This window comes from Coregonus lavaretus, assembly GCF_964263955.1.
Source record: "Coregonus lavaretus genome assembly, chromosome: 7".
In the NCBI taxonomy this organism is placed as follows: Eukaryota; Metazoa; Chordata; class Actinopteri; order Salmoniformes; family Salmonidae; genus Coregonus; species Coregonus lavaretus.
In genome coordinates, this window is record NC_139994.1 from 28884196 (window position 1) to 28906924 (window position 22729).

General features: G+C 43.2%; 2 protein-coding genes across 2 annotated transcripts in view; one reads left to right on the forward strand and one right to left on the reverse strand.

Annotated features, from left to right (window-relative positions):
- Nucleotides 1-1743: 1743 nt before the first annotated feature.
- LOC311132028 (uncharacterized protein) lies at nucleotides 1744-15167 on the forward strand (the record flags this gene model as incomplete). Its single annotated transcript, XM_084165194.1, has 6 exons — nucleotides 1744-1840; nucleotides 2989-3213; nucleotides 4746-4886; nucleotides 12599-12924; nucleotides 13301-13549; nucleotides 14952-15167. 6 exons carry the CDS (start codon nucleotides 1744-1746, stop codon nucleotides 15165-15167), a joined length of 1254 nt encoding a protein of 417 aa, XP_084021320.1.
- Nucleotides 15168-17455: 2288 nt separating this feature from the next.
- LOC311132789 (chloride channel protein-like) overlaps nucleotides 17456-22729 on the reverse strand; it is a gene marked incomplete at its 3' end in the record, with an annotated part of 52483 nt that continues 47209 nt past the window's right edge. Inside the window, exons 20-23 of the mRNA XM_084166127.1 lie at nucleotides 18785-18832; nucleotides 18404-18508; nucleotides 18155-18241; nucleotides 17456-17917 (exon numbers count right to left, since the gene is read on the reverse strand). Coding sequence (XP_084022253.1) covers nucleotides 17456-17917; nucleotides 18155-18241; nucleotides 18404-18508; nucleotides 18785-18832 — 702 coding nt within the window. The remainder of the gene's footprint in view (nucleotides 17918-18154; nucleotides 18242-18403; nucleotides 18509-18784; nucleotides 18833-22729) is intronic.

The following is a 22729-nucleotide window of genomic DNA, read 5'->3' on the forward strand; positions in this document are numbered from 1 at the left end:
TATTGTAGGGCTTCCCTCATGCCCCTTTTTAATGATGGCGCTAGCAGCCATGTGAGTGAGTTCTAGCTACCGACCGGAACATTAAGCTAACCAAGACCAACAACACAAACATACAGACTATACTAAACAAGTTAAATGTCTTACCTGTGAGGAAATGTTTTCCACACACATAGCTGTGTGTAGCATACTTGGACCCCACAATTTCCCTCTCCCATACCGAGTAGCCTGAAGCCACAGGGCTGTTCTCGCATGCTCTATTTCCCTACGTGGGAGCACTGTGAACTGTATGTCGGGATTTTTGACCTGGTTACATGTATATTGAACAACACGCTAGCTCTTCGGCATGTTTTGTTATTTCTGTATAACAAAAAATATATGACGAAGTTGGCTCTTTTACAACGGGGGTCAATGGAAAAAATGTTTGTTTTCCCTAATTTGTGGCTGTGGTTGAGGGGAATTCCTTATGACGTGAATATTGACTTGGAGTATAGTAGGAGAATGACATCACACGGGGCACCATTTTATGTAGGGGATTTTCCTCACAAGGGGCACCATTTAGTCCTATTTATAAGAATGTGTTATGATAATATAAGATATTATTCAATTATGAATAATTAGTTGTATCCTATTATTGGGAGGGAATCACTACAAACACCAACACTGACTTCAATGGCAATACAACCGTTTTTTGTTTTGTTTTCCAATTTACAAAGCAGATGGTCAAGCTGATATGAGAGAATCTATTCCCTCACAGACAGTGAATTCTCATCTCTATTCTATCCTCAATTTATCAGTATTTAAATGCTCCCCGCCCGCCTCGTCCAAATCGCTCTTGCATTTTTTATATTACATCATTCATATTCTTTCTCTTCCTTCCTCCACCCACATCTTTAGTACTTTACTACTACTGGTTTCGTCCTGCGTATCTTTTACACACCTTATTTGTCAGTTTTGTTGTTGTTGTTGTTGTTGTTGTTGTTGTATTAAGTGTTCTTCTTTTAATCCTCCTCTCTGTTGCGTTCCCTTTCCCGCCTCCTCTACACACATACCTACTGTATATCTCTCCTGGCTTTCTTCCTCTCCCTCCCTCTCTCAGCATGGGCGTGCCGAGTTTTCCTGGGAAGGAATCAATGTAAGTCCTATGCTAATCTCTTCCTTTTCTTCTTCCTCCGCCCCGCCGCGTGGTTTGGCTCACTCTGTCTGTAGAGAAGCCAACGTTTTTGTCCTTCACGCTCTCCCCATCCCACATCCATCCCTCTCTCTCCCCGTCTCTCTAGCTTAGCGCTGCTACTAATCTACTGTACTGCCTGGGTTACATAGTATCTCCGGCTGGGAGATAACAAGCTGTAATAACCTTACCTTATCTACGGTAGCTAACTCTAGCTACTAGCATGATGCTCCTTTATGTATGAAGCATATGAATCACAGGCCCTACAGGTACAGTACACTGACTGCACAGTGACCTACTACACTACTGTGCTGGCGATCGCTGGTTTGACCAAAGTGTCGATATGATTTGGTATGTGTTGGATAATGTAATGTATCTTTTGCTTAATATAATGGTAGTTGAATTTGACGGTTAAGTAGGATTTTCCCCTAATTTCTTAATTTAATTTAATTGCATATCTAATCCTCAATCAACAATATTGTTTTACCCCCTCACAACAATCGGCCATTCCTCTCGCTTTTCCCCTCCACAATTCTTTCTTTCTTTCCTCCCCTCATCCCTTTCTACAGCTCTCTATGGAGGACACCACCTCCATCCTGCCTCGTCTGAAGAGGAACTCCAACGCCTACGGGATCGGCGCTCTGGCTAAGTCGTCACTGACAGGTGTGTCAGGTGTGTGTCTGTCCTGGTAGATGGTAAACCAACCCCATGTTGGCTCTGGACAGGAGGAGGAGATGGAGCCAACATGGTCGCCCCTGTGGGTGCCCTTTCTGTTTCACTCCCAGCCTCCCCATTGATATTTAATGCACACATCAATTTGCCGCTTATGGACAATTGATGGAATCCAATTACATTTGTTAAAATAAAACCACAATGCATATCCACAGGCGTGTTGGGAAATGTAGTGTTTTGTAGTGTGGCGTTTGTGGTGGTGGTGTGTGTTTATTGTGGTGGCAAGGCAGTTTTATGGCTCTGTGCTTGTCTGTGCCTTGTCTGTTGTGGTCGTGTCTGGTGCAGTTGAAGTACATTTGATTTGATATCGTGTGTATTTAACAGTCAGACTATATCGACCTTGGAATGATAAAGACCCCAAAACCATTACTTTCCTTACTCCCAAAATAACTGCATAACATTGAATACAAATCTACAATTAGCATTTTACCACTTCAAATAAATCAACAAAGCTTCAGCCCAGCATATCTGCTGTTGCTCAATGTATTCAGTTCACACTCAATTGATTTAATTAGATTTGTATTGTTCCGCCAAACACTTTCACTGAATGAATACGTCCCTCGTTATCGTCAGATATTTGCACTTTAATTAAGGATTTGTAGTGGTGCCTTTTCAGAATTATGTTTACAGCAAAGGTAACTTTTTTCACATTTTAATTACAAACAAATGCTTAAAGTCTAATGAATCTCATCTTCTTGATTAATTTCACGAGTAAAGACTCTGAATATTAATATGGTTCATAGAGTTCTGTAGTTCACCCTCGTTGCTCACCACAGACGACTGAGAGATTGATCAAGTCAACAAGCCATGACGAATAAAACAGACAGCTTTTAATAATGCAGTAAGCCCCATCTACATCCACTTCAATCTCCAACCACCCAGAGTTGCTGAGAGACATGCATGAAAGAGGAAGAAGCCATTTTGCACCGAATTCATTGCCTCCCAGAAAGAATACATAACCCATTAAGCATTTTCCACAGTTCCTAGCCCCTTTCACTTCCTGAGCCCAAATCCGTCATGGGAGGTGCCATATTCAGAAATGGAATGTGTTGTGAAGGAATGTCCCCCCCCCTCTATTCTTTATTTAGGCGTGTCCCGTTCCATGAAGGACAAAGTGACTAAGCCCACTGCCATGGCTTCGGGCAAAGTGGCTCACATGATCGAATGGCAGAGCTGGAACACACCATCCACTGGGACTGAGGGGACTGTGGTTGCCAAAATCCCAACCTCGCAACGTGAAAAGGATAGGCGGAGGGAGAGCGAAATGTACAGTGAACTCAGTGAAGGAGAAAAGGAGGCCCGCTTCACTGCAGGTAAGAGTGAAAATAAGAACCAATGAAATAAATCAACACGTACAGTGCATTCGGAAAGTATTCAGACCTCTTGACCTTTTCCACATTTTGTTACGTTACAGCTTTATTATAAAATGGATGAAATATCACATTTATTACAAATAAAAAATGGAAATATCAAATGTACATAAGTATTCAGACGCTTTACTCAGTACTTTGTTGAACCACCTTGGGCAGCGATTACAGTCTTGAGTCTTCTTGGGTATGATGCTACAAGCTTGGCACACCTGTATTTGGTTTCTCCCATTCTTCTCTGCAGATCCTCTCAAGCTCTGTCAGGTTGGATGGGGAGCGTCGCTGCACAGCTATTTTCAGGTCTCTCCAGAGATGTTCGATCGGTTACAGGTCCGGGCTCTGGCTGGGCCACTCAAGGACATTCAGAGACTTGTCCCGAAGCCACTCCTGCGTTGTCTTGGCTGTGTGCTTAGGGTTGTTGTCCTGTTGGAAGGTGAGCCTTCGCCCCAGTCTGAGGTCCTGAGCACTCTGGAGCAGGTTTTCATCAAGGATCTCTCTGTACTTTGCTCCATTCATCTTTCCCTCAATCCTGACTAGTCTCCCAGTCCCTGCTGCTGAAAAACATCCCCACAGCATGATGCTGCCACCACCATGCTTCACCGTAGGGATTGTGGCAGGTTTCCTCCAGACGTGACACTTGGCATCCAAAGAGTTAAATCTTGGATTAATCAGACCAGAGAATCAAGCGGTCTGGCCACTCTACCATAAAGCCTGATTGGTGGAGTGCTGCAGAGATAGTTGTCCTTCTGGAAGGTTCTCCCATCTCCACAGAGGAACTCTGGAGCTATGTCAGAGTGACCACCGGGTTCTTGGTCACCTCCCTGACCAAGGCCCTTCTCCCCCGATTGCTCAGTTTGGCCAGGCGGCCAGCGCTAGGAAGAGTCTTGGAGGTTCCAAGAATGATGGAGGCCACTGTGTTCTTGGGAACCTTCAATGCTGCAGACATTTTTTGGTATCCTTCCCCAGATCTGTGCCTCGACACAATCCTATCTCGGAGCTCTACAGACAATTCCTTCGACCTCATGGCTTGGTTTTTGCTCTGACATGCACTGTCAACTGTGGGACCTTATATAGACAAGTGTGTGCGTTTCCAAATCATGTCCAATCAATTGAATTTACCACAGGTGGACTCCAATCAAGTTGTAGAAACATCTCAAGGAAACAGAATGCACCTGAGCTCAATTTCAAGTCTCATAGCAAAGGGTCTGAATACTTATGTAAATAAGGTATTTCTGTTTTTTATTTTTATACATTTGCTAAAATGTCTAAAAACCAGTTTTCGCTTTGTCATTATGGGGTATTGTGTGTACATTGATGAGGATTTTATTTATTTAATCCATTTTAGAATAAGACTGTAACGTAACAAAATGTGGAAAAAGTCAAGGGGTCTGAATACGTTCCGAATGCACTGTAAATAAATGAGATTTGGAACCATGTATTTTACATTGTTTACAAATGTATCCCCTTGTTTCTCCCAGGATTAATGGCACAATTTGCCTTATCGGAGGCTACTTTGCTGGGCTGGAGATCTATGGAGGAAGACAGCCTTCGTGCTGGCTCCAACCAAGGCAGTGTGGCACACCTCAGTGAGACCAACCAGGAGAGCATCACCAGCAGAGGTACAGGACTACAAACATGGCTGCCACACTCTAGAAATAGGGCAGCCATTTTATAGTACAAACTACATTTCATTGAACAGCACTCATTGAATCTGTTCATCCAATGCCATAGTGCTATATTTAAGCAATAAGGCCCGAGGGGGGTGTGGTATATGGCCAATATACCACGGCTAAGGGCTGTTCTTAGGCATGACGCAATGCGTGGTATATTGGCCATATACAGTGGCTTGCGAAAGTATTCACCCCCATTGGCATTTTTCCTATTTTGTTGCCTTACAACCTGGAATTAAAATGGATTTTGGGGGGGTTTGTATTAATTGATTTACACAACATGCCTACCACTTTGAAGATGCAAAATATTTTTTATTGTGAAACAAACAAGAAATAAGACAAAAAAACAGAAAACTTGAGCGTGCATAACTATTCACCCCCCCCGAAGTCAATACTTTGTAGAGCCACCTTTTGCAGCAATTACAGCTGCAAGTCTCTTGGGGTATGTCTCTATAAGCATGGCACATCTAGCCACTGGGATTTTTGCCCATTCTTCAAGGCAAAACTGCTCCAGCTCCTTCAAGTTGAATGGGTCATACCACAGATTCTCAATTGGATTGAGGTCTGGGCTTTGACTAGGCCATTCCAAGACATTTAAATGTTTCCCCTTAAACCACTCAAGTGTTGCTTTAGCAGAATGCTTAGGGTCATTGTCCTGCTGGAAGGTGAACCTCCGTCCCAGTCTCAAATCTCTGGAAGACTGAAACAGGTTTCCCTCAAGAATTTCCCTGTATTTAGCGCCATCCATCATTCCTTCAATTCTGACCAGTTTCCTAGTCCCTGCCTATGAAAAACATCCCAACAGCATGATGCTGCCACCACCATGCTTCACTGCGGGGATGGTGTTCTCGGGGTGATGAGAGGTGTTGGGGTTGCGCCAGACATAGCGTTTTCCTTGATGGCCAAAAAGCTCAGTTTTAGTCTCATCTGACCAGAGTACCTTCTTCCGTATGTTTGGGGAGTCTCCCACATGCCTTTTGGCGAACACCAAACGTGTTTGCTTATTTTTTTCTTTAAGCAATGGTGTTTTTCTGGCCACTCTTCTGTAAAGCCCAGCTCCGTGGAGTAGCGGAGCTATGGACAGATACTCCAATCTCCGCTGTGGAGCTTTGCAGCTCCTTCAGGGTTATCTTTGGTCTCTTTGTTGCCTCTCTGATTAATGCCCTCCTTGCCTGGTCCGTGAGTTTTGGTGGGTGGCCCTCTCTTGGCAGGTTTGTTGTTGTGCCATATTCTTTCCATTTTTTAATAATGGATTTAATGGTGCTCCATGGGATGTTCAAAGTTTCTGATATTTTTTTGAAACAAGTAATTTTTTTCATTTCACTTCACCAATTTGGACTATTTTGTGTATGTCCATTACATTAAATCCAAATAAAAATCCATTTAAATTGCAGGTTGTAATGCAACAAAATAGGAAAAACGCTAAGGGGGATGAATACTTTTGCAAGGCACTGTATCAAAAACCCCCGAAGTGCCTTATTGCTATTATAAACTGGTTACCAACATAATTAAAAATAAATGTTTTGTCATAACCATGGTATACGGTCTGATATACCACAGCTTTCAGTCAATCAGCAATCAGCATTCTCCCAGTTTATAATGTGAAATTGAGAAAGGATGTACAAGTAACATTTGATAGCACATAGCTTTTAAAGCTGAGATCCACGATAGGCGCAACAGCGCCACTGGTTGCCCCAGGAGCATTTGTTATAGTTTTTTTGTTGTTGAGGAAATGAGCATCCAGCATCGTGGTCAAAATAAATTGTAGTACATACTCTGCTGTTCTATTGCGCGTGCAATGGTTTGCAATGATGTCTGAGGGGAAAAAACTGTGTTTGCTGTTAAAATTAACGTCTTTGTTGTTGGAATATCGCAAATGGATGTGGCAATATCAGCTTTAATGAATGAATTCCAGCTTTAATTAATGAATAAAACATTTTTTTTTATACTAAATTAAGCATTTACCTTTCCACAACAATATTAGTGCCAAATGCAAATACACATAATTTTGTTTATTTACACTACCGTTTAACAGTTTGGGGTCACTTAGAAATGTCCTTGTTTTCGAAAGAAAATAAAAAAATGTGTCCATTAAAATAACATCAAATTGATCAGAAATACAGTGTAGACATTGTTAATGTTGTAAATGGCTATTGTAGCTGGAAACGGCTGATTTTTAATGGAATATCTACATAGGCATACAGAGGCCCATTATCAGCAACCATCAGTCCTGTGTTCCAATGGCATGTTGTGTTTGCTAATCCAAGTGTATCATTTTAAAAGGCTAATTGATCATTAGAAAACCCATTTGCAATTATGTTAGCACAGCTGAAAACTGTTGTGCTGATTAAAGAAGCAATAAAACTGGCCTTCTTGAGACTAGTTCATTATCTGGAGCATCAGCAATTGTGGGTTCGATTACAGGCTGAAAAGGGACAGAAACAAATAACTTTCTTCTGAAACTCGTCAGTCTATTCTTGTTCTGAGAAATGAAGGCTATTCCATGCGAGAAATTCCCAAGAAACTGAAGATCTCGTACAACGCTTTGTACTACTCCTTTCACAGAACAGCGCAAACTGGCTCTAACCAGAATAGAAAGAGGAGTGGGAGGCCCCGGTGCACAACTGAGCAAGAGGACAAATACATTAGAGTGTCTAGTTTGAGAAACAGACGCCTCACAGGTCCTCAACTGGCAGCTTCATTAAATAGTACCCACAAAACACCAGTCTCAACGCCAACAGTGAAAAAGCGACTCCGGGATGCTGACCTTCTAGGCAAAGTTGCAAAGAAAGAGCCATATCTCAGACTGGCCAATAAAAATAAAACATTAAGATGGGCAGTCTGAGATATGGCTTTTTGTGCACCGGGGGCTCCTACTCCTCTTTCTATTCTGGTTAGAGCCAGTTTGCGTGTAATCGAACCCACAATTGCTGATGCTCCAGATACTCAACTAGTCTCAAGAAGGCCAGTTTTCAGCTGTGCTAACATAATTGCAAAAGGGTTTTCTAATGATCAATTAGCCTTTTAAAATGATACACTTGGATTAGCAAACACACCGTGCCATTGGAACACAGGACTGATGGTTGCTGATAATGGGCCTCTGTACGCCTATGTAGATATTCCATTAGAAATCAGCCATTTCCAGCTACAATAGCCATTTACAACATTAACAATGTCTACACTGTATTTCTGATCAATTTGATGTTATTTTAATGGACAAAAAATTGCTTTTCTTTCGAAAACAAGGACATTTCTAAGTGACCCCAAACATTTGAACGGTAGTGTATATGTCGTTTTGAAGAGGGATCATAATTGACTTGTGAGCTCCACATCCACTCTGTATTGGACTGTGCTCCTCCATATTTTACTGTGGAAGGCTTCCAGCCACTTTGATTAATCTTGTTTACTCCGGTTTGATTGATGTCATTTCCACTCCATTTGACAGGCTGGCTAGAGGTGCATCAGGGCTTTATGAAGAAATGTTTTGGAGAAACTCAAAATGGCAGCTGTGGCCCTGGGGTGTTTGGTTTGGTAGTGTAGTGTTGTAGCAGAAAACCCTGGGGGAGCTTGTAGGTTAACACAAGGACTTAGCCTGGCTCTCATTAACAGCACCATATGGGCCTATTCTCTGCCTAGACCAGGGGTGTCAAAGTCAAATGGACGGAGGGCCAAATAAAAAATTTAGCTACAAGCCGAGGGCCGGACTGTTCGAATGTTCATTGAAAAATTTTTAAATGACGCATATAGTCTAGTGAACCTAATTGAACCTACTGAAAACCTAACAAATATATTCCAATATGATCAGATAAATAAAGCAATATTTTCTTATGGCTCTGTCAGTAATCTTTAATTTTCAACAGACACAAAAGACAAATTTCCTTTATATAAAAATCCCCATAACATGAACATTAAATGAAAGAAACCGGTATTCAAGGCACCATCAGTAGCCTATATTTTCTATTTTAGCAAAAGTGGGCTAAATTTACTTCAAAGAAAAAAACAATAATAGCAATTTTCTATCATCCACTCAACTGAAATATTTTTAAAATATAATTGGATTGAAATACAATAAAATAAAGTGCAAAAATCTATTAATCAAAAACAACACTTTGTTTAAGGAGAAGTAACATGCAGTGAAAACAAATATTAAACTTTAACTTTTAAACTTGAACTGAGTAAAAACTCTAAATATGTGATTGCACAGTAATGTTCACTTGTTTGAGGTTGAGGGTGATACTTGGTGGTGTCCCATCTTTTCCACAAGTTCATCAATGTTCGGGGTAAGGCTCTGAGCTGAGGAAATCCTCAGAATTGAGTGGAGGTGTTCAGCAGTAAGTCGACTTCTGTGTGATGTTTTGTTCAGGTTCATCAAAGAAAACAGTTGTTCACACAGGTATGTGCTGCCAAACATAGACAACGTTTGAGCAGCCTGGATGCGCAGCTGGGGCATTGTGTCGGGGAGGAAACGGGCGAACTCCGCAGCACCCACTGCCGCATATTTTGCCCTCAGTGCATCATTGCATTGGAGGTCAATCAACTCCATTTGGAGGTTTGGTGGTGAGCTTTCCACGTCAACAGCAAATGGGTTACCGAGCAGTTCCAACCTGCTTTTTTGTGCTTCAAAGTCAGCAAATCGGCGTCGAAAGTCAGCGGCAAGCATACCTATTTTATCAGCCAACTGTGCGCTCGGGAACGCACTGGTAGAGAGCTTCTCTTTCATGGTCTGGCAGCTGGGAAAGTGGCTCAAATTTTCTTTCCGCATCTGCGTCTCCCACAGAGTCAGTTTGGTTTTAAATGCCTTCACTGTACTGTACATATCAGAGATGACATGATCCCGACCCTGCAGCTGCAAGTTCATTGCATTCAGATGACTCGTAATGTCACACAGAAAAGCCATTTCACACAGAAACATTTCGTCTCGGAGTTGTGTTGTGTCTTTCCCTTTGCTGTCCAAGAACAGACAAATCTCCTCACGAAGCTCGAAACATCTTTGAAGCACCTTTCCCTGGCTTAGCCATCGCACCTCTGTGTGATAAGGCAAATCACCATGCTCCGTTTCTAACTCCGTCAGAAATGCCTTGAACTGGCGGTGATTCAAACCTTTGGCTCTGATAAAGTTAACTGTGCGCGTGATGATGCTCATTACATGCTCCATTTTCAAGGCTTTACCGCACAACGCTTCCTGGTGTATGATACAATGATAAGCTGTCAGCTCACCTGTCGCGTTTTCCTCTTGCATCTTTTCCCGTATCTTCGCCACCAGTCCGCTCCTGTGTTCACACATCGCAGGTGCTCCGTCGGTTGTCAAACCCACGAGTACTCTTTCAGTACCGCCACACTTTCTCCACACAGAAGACACACAGGTTTTCCAGCTACCTCCGTGAACATATACTCCGACTCCCACCTTGTTTGAAACCCCCGGTTCTCAGTGTCCACCTTCCGTTTTGCCATTTTTGATGGGTATCTGAAAGTTAATTTTACTGTGATGCTGACGACTGCTGTGCCAATAAATATTGAAATGAAGCAGCCTACTGCTCGGTGCGTCACCGTTGCATTGTGGGAAATGTAGTATTGGTGCGTGTAAAAGATCTGCGGGCTGCCGGCTTGCTGCGGTCTGCGGGCCGGTTCTAATAATAAATCAAGATCATCCCAGGGGCCGTAAAAAACCTTCTCGCGGGCCGGATGTGGCCCGCGGGCCTTGACTCTGACATATGTGGCCTAGACCAATTAAAATCTGCTTATTATAGGCATTATGATAACTAAGGCACGGTTTGCCCATCGTCAAGCAAGCTTTAATTTTCTCCTTTAGATATGTTGAGCTTTAAATAAGTTGCCGGTGTATTTCTTGTCAAAATGGTGACACTGCTGTAAATATCTTCTGATATCTGGTGATACCGCTGCTTCAAGGGCCTTTGAACCCAACTAGTGTAAACCATTGTTATGGAAACTAAAGGCCACGTTTACCTATATCTACTGCCTTCTGTGATACATCAAAAAATCTCTGCTTTGTGCTCTGAGATTACAGTTTATAGCTTGTATCTAATCCAAAATGTAAACATATATATGTACAGTCGTGGTCAAAAGTTTAGAGAATGACACAAATATTAATTTTCACAAAGTCTGCTGCCTCAGTTTTTATGATGGCAATTTGTATATACTCCAGAATGTTATGAAGAGTGATCAGATGAATTGCAATTAATTGCAAAGTCCCTCTTTGCCATGAAAATGAACTTAATCCCCCCAAAAAACATTTCCACTGCATTTCAGCCCTGCCACAAAAGGACCAGCTGACATCATGTCAGTGATTATCTCGTTAACACAGGTGAAAGTGTTGACGAGGACAAGGCTGGAGATCACTCTGTCATGCTGATTGAGTTAGAATAACAGACTTGAAGCTTTAAAAGGAGGGTGGTGCTTGAAATCATTGTTCTTCCTCTGTTAACCATGGTTACCTGCAAGGAAACACATGCCGTCATCATTGCTTTGCACAAAAAGGGCTTCACAGGCAAGGATATTGCTGCTAGTAAGATTGCACCTAAATCAACCATGTATCGGATCATCAAGAACTTCAAGGAGAGAGGTTCAATTGTTGTGAAGAAGGCTTCAGGGCGCCCAAGAAAGTCCAGCAAGCGCCAGGACCGTCTCCTAAAGTTGATTCAGCTGCGGGATCGGGGCACCACCAGTGCAGAGCTTGCTCAGGAATGGCAGCATGCAGGTGTGAGTGCATCTGCACGCACAGTGAGGCGAAGACTTTTGGAGGATGGCCTAGTGTCAAGAAGGGCAGCGAGGAAGCCACTTCTCTCCAGGAAAAACATCAGGGACAGACTGATATTCTGCAAAAGGTACAGGGATTGGACTGCTGAGGACTGGGGTAAAGTCATTTTATCTGATGAATCCCCTTTCCGATTGTTTGGGGCATCCGGAAAAAAGCTTGTCCCGGAGAAGACAAGGTGAGCGCTACCATCAGTCCTGTGTCAAGCCAACAGTAAAGCATCCTGAGACCATTCATGTGTGGGGTTGCTTCTCAGCCAAGGGAGTGGGCTCACTCACAATTTTCCCAAGAACACAGCCATAAAGAATGGTACCAACACATCCTCCGAGATCTTCTCCCAACCATCCAAGAACAGTTTGGTGACGAACAATGCCTTTTCCAGCATGATGGAGCACCTTGCCATAAGGCAAAAGTGATAACTAAGTGGCTCTGGGAACAAAACATCGACATTTTGGGTCCATGGCCAGGAAACTCCCCAGACCTTAATCCCATTGAGAACTTGTGTTCAATCCTCAAGAGGCGGGTGGACAAACAAAAACCCACAAATTCTGACAAACACCAAGCATTGGTTATGCAAGAATGGGCTGCCATCAGTCAGGATGTGGCCCAGAAGTTAATTGACAGCATGCCAGGGTGGATTGCAGAGGTCTTGAAAAAGAAGGGTCAACACTGCAAATATTGACTCTTTGCATAAACTTAATGTAATTCTCAATAAAAGCCTTTGACACTTATGGAATGCTTGTAATTATACTTCAGTATACCATAGTAACATCTGACAAAAATATCTAAAAACACTGAAGCAGCATACTTTGTGAAGACCAATACTTGTCATTCTCAAAACTTTTGACCACGACTGTACTTCTCCCTTCATCCCTCCCTAACACAACAGACCAGGCGATGCATCACTCCTCGGCCGACATGTGGCCCAACACCTACGTCGCCCAGGGCCTCTATTGCCTCTCCTCCTCCGACGCCTGGGAGCCAATCAGTAACGATCCCTCGGGCGTGGCCTCGCCGGCCGCCTACATCATGGCGGGTGGGGGCGGAGGGACGCCCGGTGAGGGCTACGGCGAGGTGGACAACGTGGGGGGCTACATCCAGCAGCAGCAGCCCCAACAACTCACCCTGCAGCAGCAGAGCCAGTTGCAGCTCCAGCAGCTGCAGCAGATTCAGCTGTACCAGCACCAGCAGCTAATGCTCTACCAACAGCAACAGGTGAGACAGACTGGACTGGACTGCTTCATAGAGGACTGTCACCTGGTGGAGTTAGTGTTTCAATAACAACATGGAACTGTCTAACTGACAACCATTGTAAGACAGCAGTATGCTAGCAGTTTGTTAGTGTTATTAGCAAAAAATGTATCACATTTTTTAATCCTTCTTACTGTTAATGTAATGCTACCAATGCTATAGCGTTAATAACAACATGTGAGACCTACTAATTACATACAGAAATACTCATTGTCAAGAGCAACAGATGACTCATTTCCTCCCATTAGCCAAGAGCTATCGACTCATGGGGAGGTTTCTTGATAATGTAATTGTTTGTGTCATGAGAAAATTTGAATGAACTGTGTTCCCTTATCTACAGGCAATGGAACACAGGCTACACAGTGCAAACCACTCCCTCCAAGCCACGCCCAACAGCACTATCCACAGTCTGGGCCTGCCCACTCACCCTCGCCTGGCTGACCTATGGGGCTCTGCGCAGGTGGAGAGTGTCGGACAGATGAGCGGGCCAATGGGTGACATGGTTGGGGTTGTGGTCGAGACATTGGGGGAGGAGCCAGAGGAGGAGAGTGAATGCATTTCAGAGCAACAGGAAGAGGAGGAGACTAAGGTGAGCCATGTGGTTGAAGAAAAACGTGTTGATTTTCTGACTAGCGTTTTGTATTGCTTTAGATATTATCACACACATTGTTGCCTAAGCAGATTGAGCCAATCTGATATTGGCACTATTAACAGCAGGCCCAACAAGTAGCCAAGTCAAACGTTCAGCCTGCTGCACAGACCCTATGGGACACTCGAGCTCCTGGTTAAATAGTGCTTAGGAGTATTTTTAAACTCTCTCCATGATTAGAGTAGGAAGAAACAGATGTCATTGTTGTAAGAATTTGTGAGTGTACGACATTTACTATAGTAATATGTTCAAATATTGAATTACTTTGATATATTTAATTATGTTTTATTACGCTAAATTCCCTATGGTGTTACTACATTACACAGACTAACGTTTTCACCACAGAAGAATGACAGGAAATACACATCCTTTTTACCTCAGATTGGTGATGTTAGTTTTAAAGTTTATAGTCTTTGGTTTAGTACCAGTGTTTTTGCCATATGCGCCAGTCCAAAGTGGGACATAGAACGCAGCTGTCATTTTCAGAACCACGGTGGCTAGAAAACAATTGGCGCTCTTCCCATAAACGTCTCTTGCCTCACATGAATTCATGGATTTAAGGGTTAAGCTATCATTCAAATGAAAGCCAACCCCTGTCTCTATTTATTAACCGGTGTGAGGTGGTGATTCGTTGAAATTATCCAGCCAGAAAAGTGTTGTGTTTCCTTTTCTGTGTTGGCCATCTACCGAAATAATTTTCTCACAGAGTTATAAGTTGATAAAGGTCTACGATAGGTTGTCATCTATCGATAGATATATGTAGCATACCCAAGTTCATTGAGGTTTGTCTGTTAGAGTGCAAATGGTACATGTTGCAGTGGTTATTGTCCCAGTTCCAATGATTGAAATACAATATCGATGTGAGTGATTAATTTGCACTTGCTATTGATACGGTAGAACAAGCTAATCAATTCCAGTCTTGAGTGACCGCTTGGTAAATAGTGTGTAAGGAGTAACTTATGTATTGGTCTTCAAAATATCACAACTTATTTCAGCATATTGATCTAAAACCGGGGTTTTGACACTTGGCCAATGTATATTTTAGCAATATAAATGGTACTTTTAACATTATTTTCCAACAGGATTCTACCACTGAATGAGCCCAAAAAAGTGTTATGATTTATTGATTTTGATGATATTAGTGAAATCTTGAAAATATGTTTGTCATGGCTACCAAAAGTGTTTTACTTCAGTCTTACATCAAAGTCAGTCCTCCAGCCACAAGATGGCGTGCAAGGCTAATAAATGGGTTACGATGTACCCACAGGTAGAGATTTGACTAATCCTCACAGTTTGGTAAGTACAGTATAGTTGGTAAACCATCCATTTACTGTTTTCACAGGAAGATGAAGTTACGTTAACCTTGGAGCCAACTTTGACCCCGTCCCCGCTTAGAGAAGACGCCACCCCAATTGGAGGCACCAGTCCACAACTAGCACGCCCAGAACCAATGGCAGAGCGCATACCCTTTGTGGTCACACCCTGCATTGTCCAGTCGTTGGAGGAGAAGGACGAAGAGGTGGCGGAGGGGTCTATTGTTACCGTGGCAACCAATTGAGGGGGGCAGTCAGAGAGAGACTGACAAACAGGATACACTTATCAAGAATCAACCAGCTATACTACCCCCCTTACAGCTATTTACCCACTCTAAGACAGAAAAAACAGAAAGACTTTTCCTGGAGGAGAAAGTGTTGGTTATGACAATGATGAAAGAGCCACAGAGAACTTTAAAGACAACTCATTGACTGCTCAAATCTGTCGGTTTGCAGAAACGTAAGGATTTGTTTTGCAGTGATATTGAACTAAGGAAAGGAAATCGAAAGAATGGAGTTAAAGAGAGAAATAAAAAAGACACTGTGATAAATATCAGTGCAATATAGAGAATCACGAGACAACCAAAAGGAAGTGCATGCTTTTGAAAGTAATTTAACGATAATAGTAAACCGTATCCAAAGTAATAATATACAATAAGGATTTTTTATAAAACAAAAAAGGAAATAAAGTAATATGTATTATTGTGTGTTTGTTTGTGTATGTGTGCTTGCTTGCATGTATGTGTGTGTGAGTGTTCAAATGTATGAATGTATGTATGTACAGTATGTATGTATGTAAAAATATATATATATATTCTCGAAAAACATTCTTGTTGGCAGTGGTATTGTGTGTGGTGTTCAATAGTTTTACACACAAACTAATCTCTCGTGGACAGACGCACATAACATAATTTGATGCTATGGAATCTGGAGCGTTACAATCCTGTCAACAATATGGCTTTTCTGGTTCTGTTACTGGCGTCTTACAGTAGGCTTCACTACCCTCTGTCTGTCTCTTTATAACTGACTTATTGCTCTGTTGGAGGATATTGTTTTACTGCCTGTAATGTTGATGGCAATAGAAGTGAGAGACAGAAAAAGACTGGCGTGTGGGAGTGGAGCTGGGAACCACTCATTTGTTCACCAATTCATCAATATGACAAAGATGCCTCTATTGCTTTAAATGAACCGGCATGTTGCTTAGTACAAAGTTAACTCCAAAAGCCCATGGTCATTTAATATAATTTTAGTAGCATTAACTTTCATAGTAATAGTTTTATAATAGTTGTATTAGTTTTAATTTAATCATTTTATATTAGTTATTATGCTCTTCCAAATCCATATGCCATGAATAATCACAATAAAGAATTTGGCAGATAAGTTATTCACCTTTATTAACTACATTATTCATTGTTTATACATTCGGAGAAAGATCGGCTCTACGAAAAGATAAATAAATAAATACACGACTAAAGACAGACAGAGAAACGTAAACACGTGTGCTCACACATACTAGCGTACTGTACATACATACTGTACATTCATACATTAAAAAACAGATTAACAAAATACAATCAAAATCCTTTTCATTTAACAGACAGGAAGATTCATCTGTCCAACATCTGCAGGTTTAAAGACATAGGGAACAACCTGAGAAACTGTTTGAAGAAGAGAAAAATAGAGAGGGAGAAAGAAAAAGGGAAAGAAAGAAAAGTTCATTCATAATTCAACGACTTTTCAAATAAAACGCTGCGTCATTCTGTTTAGTTTTTCTTCTGTGCTCAGTGGTGTCAGAAGAACATCAGGGTTTTGTTTATTAGGACATGCAAAGGGTAACGTTTTACAATGTTTTGCCACGTAAATGAAAATGAGCCTTTCTTATTGGCCAAGGTCGAGGTAGTCCCCCCTGTTTCAGTCCGTTTTCCTACATCTGGTGCCTAATGACACAACCCTGTTTTTTTTGGGAGGTAGGAAAAGTCACCATCGTAAAAGTCACCAAGTTTCATCATCATGTCCTCAGTATGTGTTTGTTTTGTGTTATCATCAAGTGAGCGAGTAATCTAAATTACAGAGGGGGATGGCGGTTGTTCAGCTGGAGCCATAGCATCATTAAGTAAAAAACCTCTAGCATCATTACATCTGAGTTGGCTGTCATCAGTCTGATTTAACACGGTCATCTATCAACCCAGCATGGTGATCATAAAACTCCCTCACAAGTTGAGGATGGGTTTATTAAAGGTCGTTTTGGGGCCTTGTAGATTGTTTTGCTCATGGAGCACCACTGGTAGCCATTGTCTCCTGTTTAAAACCAATCTTAAAAGTCCTACTATCGAGCCCAGATTATTTCTCCTCATGGATTCACAGACATCATTCATCGAGAGAAGAAAGAGGGAGCGAGAGGGAACAGCGAGAGAGTTAAAAGAGGGAAAGAGCAATAGGGAGAGAGAGAAAATGGAGGGATAGAGAAAGACTAAAAGAGAAATTCACACCATTAAAAAAAACGTTATAAAAAAAACAGCATTCGTCTATAAGGCTAGATGGGCTCCTCATCACTCTCCTCTTCCACTTGCTGCTCTGCGACAGGCCGGAGGGTGGTGAGGGGGGTGGAGAAGGCGGCGAGGGGGATGGAGAGGGCGACGGTGAGGGGCATGGAGAGGGGCGAGGTGAGGGGGATGGAGAGGGGCAAGGAGTGGGGTAGCGAGGGGCTACTGTTGCTACTGCTGCTGCTGCCCGTTCCGCTGCTGCTACCACTGCTGTTCACCTCCACCACCTCCCGCTTCGTGCCCTCGATCCACACCTCCATCTCCTCCTCCTCCTGTGTCGTGGGAGGTGGCGGGGCAGGGGCGCTGGGGACGACGGGAGCGGGGGAGAGAGGGGAGGAGGGGGCTGAGGTTGCCTGGTGTTTGGATGACTTTCGGCTGATGTTGCGGAAGCTGGCCAGAGGGGGACGTAGCCGGACCCCGCTACGGGTTGAGCCCTCAATGGCCTTTTGGAGCTGGGAGAGAATGTGGTAGTGGGGACAGGGAAAGAAGAACACATTAGAAGAACACAACGTTGAATTACATGAAAATAGCATGATGAGTAGACTCATAAGGCAATATGACTCAACCCTTACTAAATTCTCAGATTGTCACAAGCATAAGATAATTAAATCCTGTAAAATAGAAATAGAGAGAGAAAGAGAGAGAGAGAGAGAGAGAGAGAGATAAAAGAGAAAATTACATTTTCTTACCTCTTTAAGTGCCACAACACCCACCAGTTTTCCGATACTGGTGACATAGGCATGACTCAGGCCCAGTAATGAGAAGAGAGTGTGGGTCTGGGACAGGCAGAAAAGGTCAGACGTCAAATTAGGCCTCAACATTTTGGTATGGCTTCTGTTCTGAGCAAATCTACTATCGGTTGTATTTCAGGTGTGTCTAGACATGATGTCAGATACTGTACCTCCAAATTGGTATGAATTGGCAGCACTTCAACCAACCTTGTGTAATGATGTCCTCTCTACCAGCTGGAAAGGGGAGGGATCTATTCGGATCTGATCAATTTCCATTGGCTTGTCCATCTCGGCCTCCTCCCATTCTTTGATCTGCACCAGCCAACCAGACACAAGGTCAACCAACACTGTAATTGGCTAAAAACACTCTAAAACGCAACCTTCAATGTCAACTGCCTCCATAAGAGATTTAGGGTTGTTGACACCTTTTAACCCTCTTATGGATTTCAACATTAGCCCAGACCCTTTTGACAAGGACAAAAGTGTAGGAAAATGTACAAGGCAGTCTACTTTAATAATTTGGTATGGCATCAGGAGAAGTACAGTTCTTGGGACTACACTTAAATGGACATGAATGAGATCAGTTACCTCTTCTGGTGTCATCGTATCAGACAGGGGAGGGTTGGCGCAAGATTCCTGATGAGATAGCGAGAAAATAGAGGGGGGTAAGACAAGACACTTCCTGAGTAACGTCATGCACACATTTTTAGTTGCCCCCATTTTCTTTGAAGCGTTTCAAGGAGAGGTGATGACAGTCTCTTCACTTCTGCTTCCCATAACTTAGCTGATTGCCGCTGTTCTTGAAACCAATTACTCATATTTGTCTCTTCAAAATATATAGAATCATGTACCCTATTTGGCTGAATGCAGTGTCAAGAATCATTTTGTGTGGGCTGCATGTTCATCGATGTACTCTTGTTGATTTTTTAAGCCAGGTGTTTATGTGAAATATAATGACAACTTAGCTTATCAGAATGAAATAGTCATGAGTTTGGGGTGTACAATTCAACCCCAAAGCTGTGCTAGCCAGTGGAAGACTCTACAACAACGATGGTCTTGGTGGGAAAATGTACAAATCAACATTGAAAAGAGAGATAGGACAGTCATTTGTGCAGCTAGGAAAAGTATGAATCCAATTCAAATCCCATACTTACAAGCACATCCTTGAGTATAAAATAGGAATGGACTTGGCTTTTCAGAATGAAATAGTCATGAGTTTTGGGTGTACAATTCAAATCAAAGGCTGGCTTATCCAATAGAAAACTGTAAAACTACGATGAGTGGCAAAATATTATGATCAACATTGAATAGGGAGATACAGTAGGTTGGTACTTACAAGTACATCCTTGAGTATCATTAACATACATTGTTTTTCATAATTTGCAGTATACATTGGTAATATGAAAAGCCAACCAGCCAGCCATACCAGGCAAATAATAACCATATTTCATATGCTGATTTCCATATTGTCACAATCGTTGACACGTGATGAAGCGGACCAAGGCGCAGCGTGATATGCGTACATACTTTTATTAGTGTACACACAACGAACCAAAACAATAAACGATACGTGAAGTCCTAGGTTAAATACACAAACCTTCCGGAACAAGATCCCACAATAAACGAGTGCCAAAAGACTGCCTAAGTATGGTTCCCAATCAGAGACAACGAGAATCAGCTGCCTCTGATTGGGAACCACCCTGGCCAACATAGAAAACACGAACTAGAACACAACATAGAAAATAACACATAGAAACTCCACACCCTGGCTCAACATATAAGAGTCCCCAGAGCCAGGGCGTGATACATATAGAACTCAGAGGGAATATGCGCCAACCAAACCTAACAGGGGAGGGGCCGGGTGGGCATTCCGCCTCGGAGGCGGATCCGGCTCCGGGCGTGACCACCACTCTCTCGCTACCCACCCGTAGCGCCCCTGGTCTGGCCCCGCTGGCCGGAGCTGGACTCGACACCGGTGGAGCGGATTGCTCAGGCTCCGGTGTGGAGCTGTGCCGGACTGACGACGCGCACCACTGCCTTGGTGCGGGGAGCAGGAACGGGCCGGACCGGGCTGACGACGCGCACCACTGGCTTGGTGCGGGGAGCAGGCACGGGCTGTGCCGGACTGACGACGCGCACCACTGGCTTGGTGCGGGGAGCAGGAACAGGCCGGACCGGGCTGGCGACGCGCACCACAGGCTTGGTGCGGGGAGCAGGAACAGGCCGGACCGGGCTGGCGACGCGCACCACAGGCTTGGTGCGAGGGACAGGAACAGGCCGGACCGTACTGGGAACAAACACCACTGGCCTTGTGCGGGGATCAGGAACGGGCCGGACCAGACTGGTAACACACCCCAGTACCTCTCGCCGTGCCTCTACACTCTCCTTCTCCCTCGTGACCAGTGGCCCCCGTAACCTGGCGGCCTCCTCTGCAAACCTGCCGAACCGCTCTATCGCGGCCTCCCGCTGCCTCGCCGTCCACGGTGTGAGCCCCCCCCTAAAAAATGTTTGGGCTTGTCTCTCCCCCGTGAACATGGCCTCCATGGCTCTCGCCAGACTCTCACTCTTCTCCTCCCACGTCCATGCTCTCTTCTCGTCACGCTGCTTGATCCAGTCGAGGTGGGATCTTCTGTCACGATCGTTGACACATGATGAAGCGGACCAAGGCGCAGCGTGATAGGCGTACATACTTTTATTAGTGTACACACAACGAACCAAAACAATAAACGATACGTGAAGTCCTAGGTTAAATACACAAACCTTCCGGAACAAGATCCCACAATAAACTAGTGCAAAAAGGCTGCCTAAGTATGGTTCCCAATCAGAGACAACGAGATTCAGCTGCCTCTGATTGGGAACCACCCTGGCCAACATAGAAAACATGAACTAGAACACAACATAGAAAATAACACATAGAAACTCCACACCCTGGCTCAACATATAAGAGTCCCCAGAGCCAGGGCGTGACACATATAGAACTCAGAGGGAATATGTTTGACTATGGAGCCTCTCTGAACAATATCCATTTGCAACTCATGTGAATTCAAGTCACACTCAATTAGATAAAGGAGTGGGTACATAGAGAGCAGAGCCCAGTAATGAGGTTCATCCCACGCAAATAGAATGGCTAAATATTTATATTTTACATTTGAAATATGGTTTTCAATCGAACCGCCAAGGATAGAAGCTATCTACATCTCAACAGCTCATTATCCCAGTAATTTATTTGCTGCTCAATTCTCTGCTCCAGAAATACTTTAGTGATCGTTAGGGAGACATTGTTGTGCGTACAGTAGTGCTGAGCGATTAGTGTTTTTTGAGGTTGGTTGGGTTTCGATTCGATGCTGAAAACAATTTGTTGTCCGTGCTACAGACGGCTATATCGGTCCGCTAATATAGGACTAGTAAAGGCCCAGTGCACTACTTTGGTGAATGTTTTTTTTAAATCCATTTTTTATATTTTGATTATTATAATTGTTTTGATTCAGATTTTTCAGGGTGTGGTGCGGCACCTTCAGCACCCCTATTTCCAACAGCCTCAATTTGTCGGGGTATGGACTCTACAAGGTGTCAAAAGCGTTCCACAGAGAGGCTGGCCCATGTTGATTCCAATGCTTCCCACAGTTGTGTCAAGTTGGCTGGATGTCCTTTGGGTGGTGGACCATTCTTTATATAAAGGCGAAAGAAACGCACACCTATTTAGGCGAGGTGCTGGCTGACGGCGTAAAACACTTGAAAACTAAAAGGAAAGCCACACACTCTAGGAGCTCAGATGCAATAATTTAATATCCTAATAACCAACGGTTCGACAGACAAGCTGTCTTCATCAGGGTATACCTTTATTTTTCAAGGACCATTCTTTATACACACGGAAAACTGTTGAGCGTGAAAAACCCAGCAGCGTTGCAGTTCTTGACACACTCAAACTGGTGCGTCTGGCACCTGCTACCATACCCCGTTCAAAGGCACTTAAATCTTTTGTCTTGCCCATTGAATGGCACACATACTGTACACAATCCATGCCTCAATTGTCTCAAGGCTTAAAAATACTTATTTAACCTGTCTGGTCAGTCTATGTCATGGAAAGAGCATGTTTTGTACACAGTGTATATTACATTTGTATTATTTGATGACTTTATTTCATTCCAAGTCATCATCTCATCTTTATAGAGCTGCTGCCTATGCCATCTGACAAAATCCCTATTTTAGTAGTTCTTCAAAGTAAATAAGGCATACTTTTATGACCGCTGAAAACAAATTACCAATCACTTAGATCATGTATTTTCAGGTAGAGATACTGCTCTCTGTCCCTCTCCGCAGACACTCAGACCGGACAAGTAGATACACAATGGATTATGTTTGTAGTTAATTGCCATGTTTTATGCGCTAAATTAAGTAGAATATTGGCCTGTTGGAAACTACAACTCCCTTCTCCATCGCACAGTTCGGGCTTGATCTGATTTATCTCTAGAGAAAATGTGCATTGACCTCACAGAAAAAAACTAAATGGAATTCAAATAATTGAACCAACGT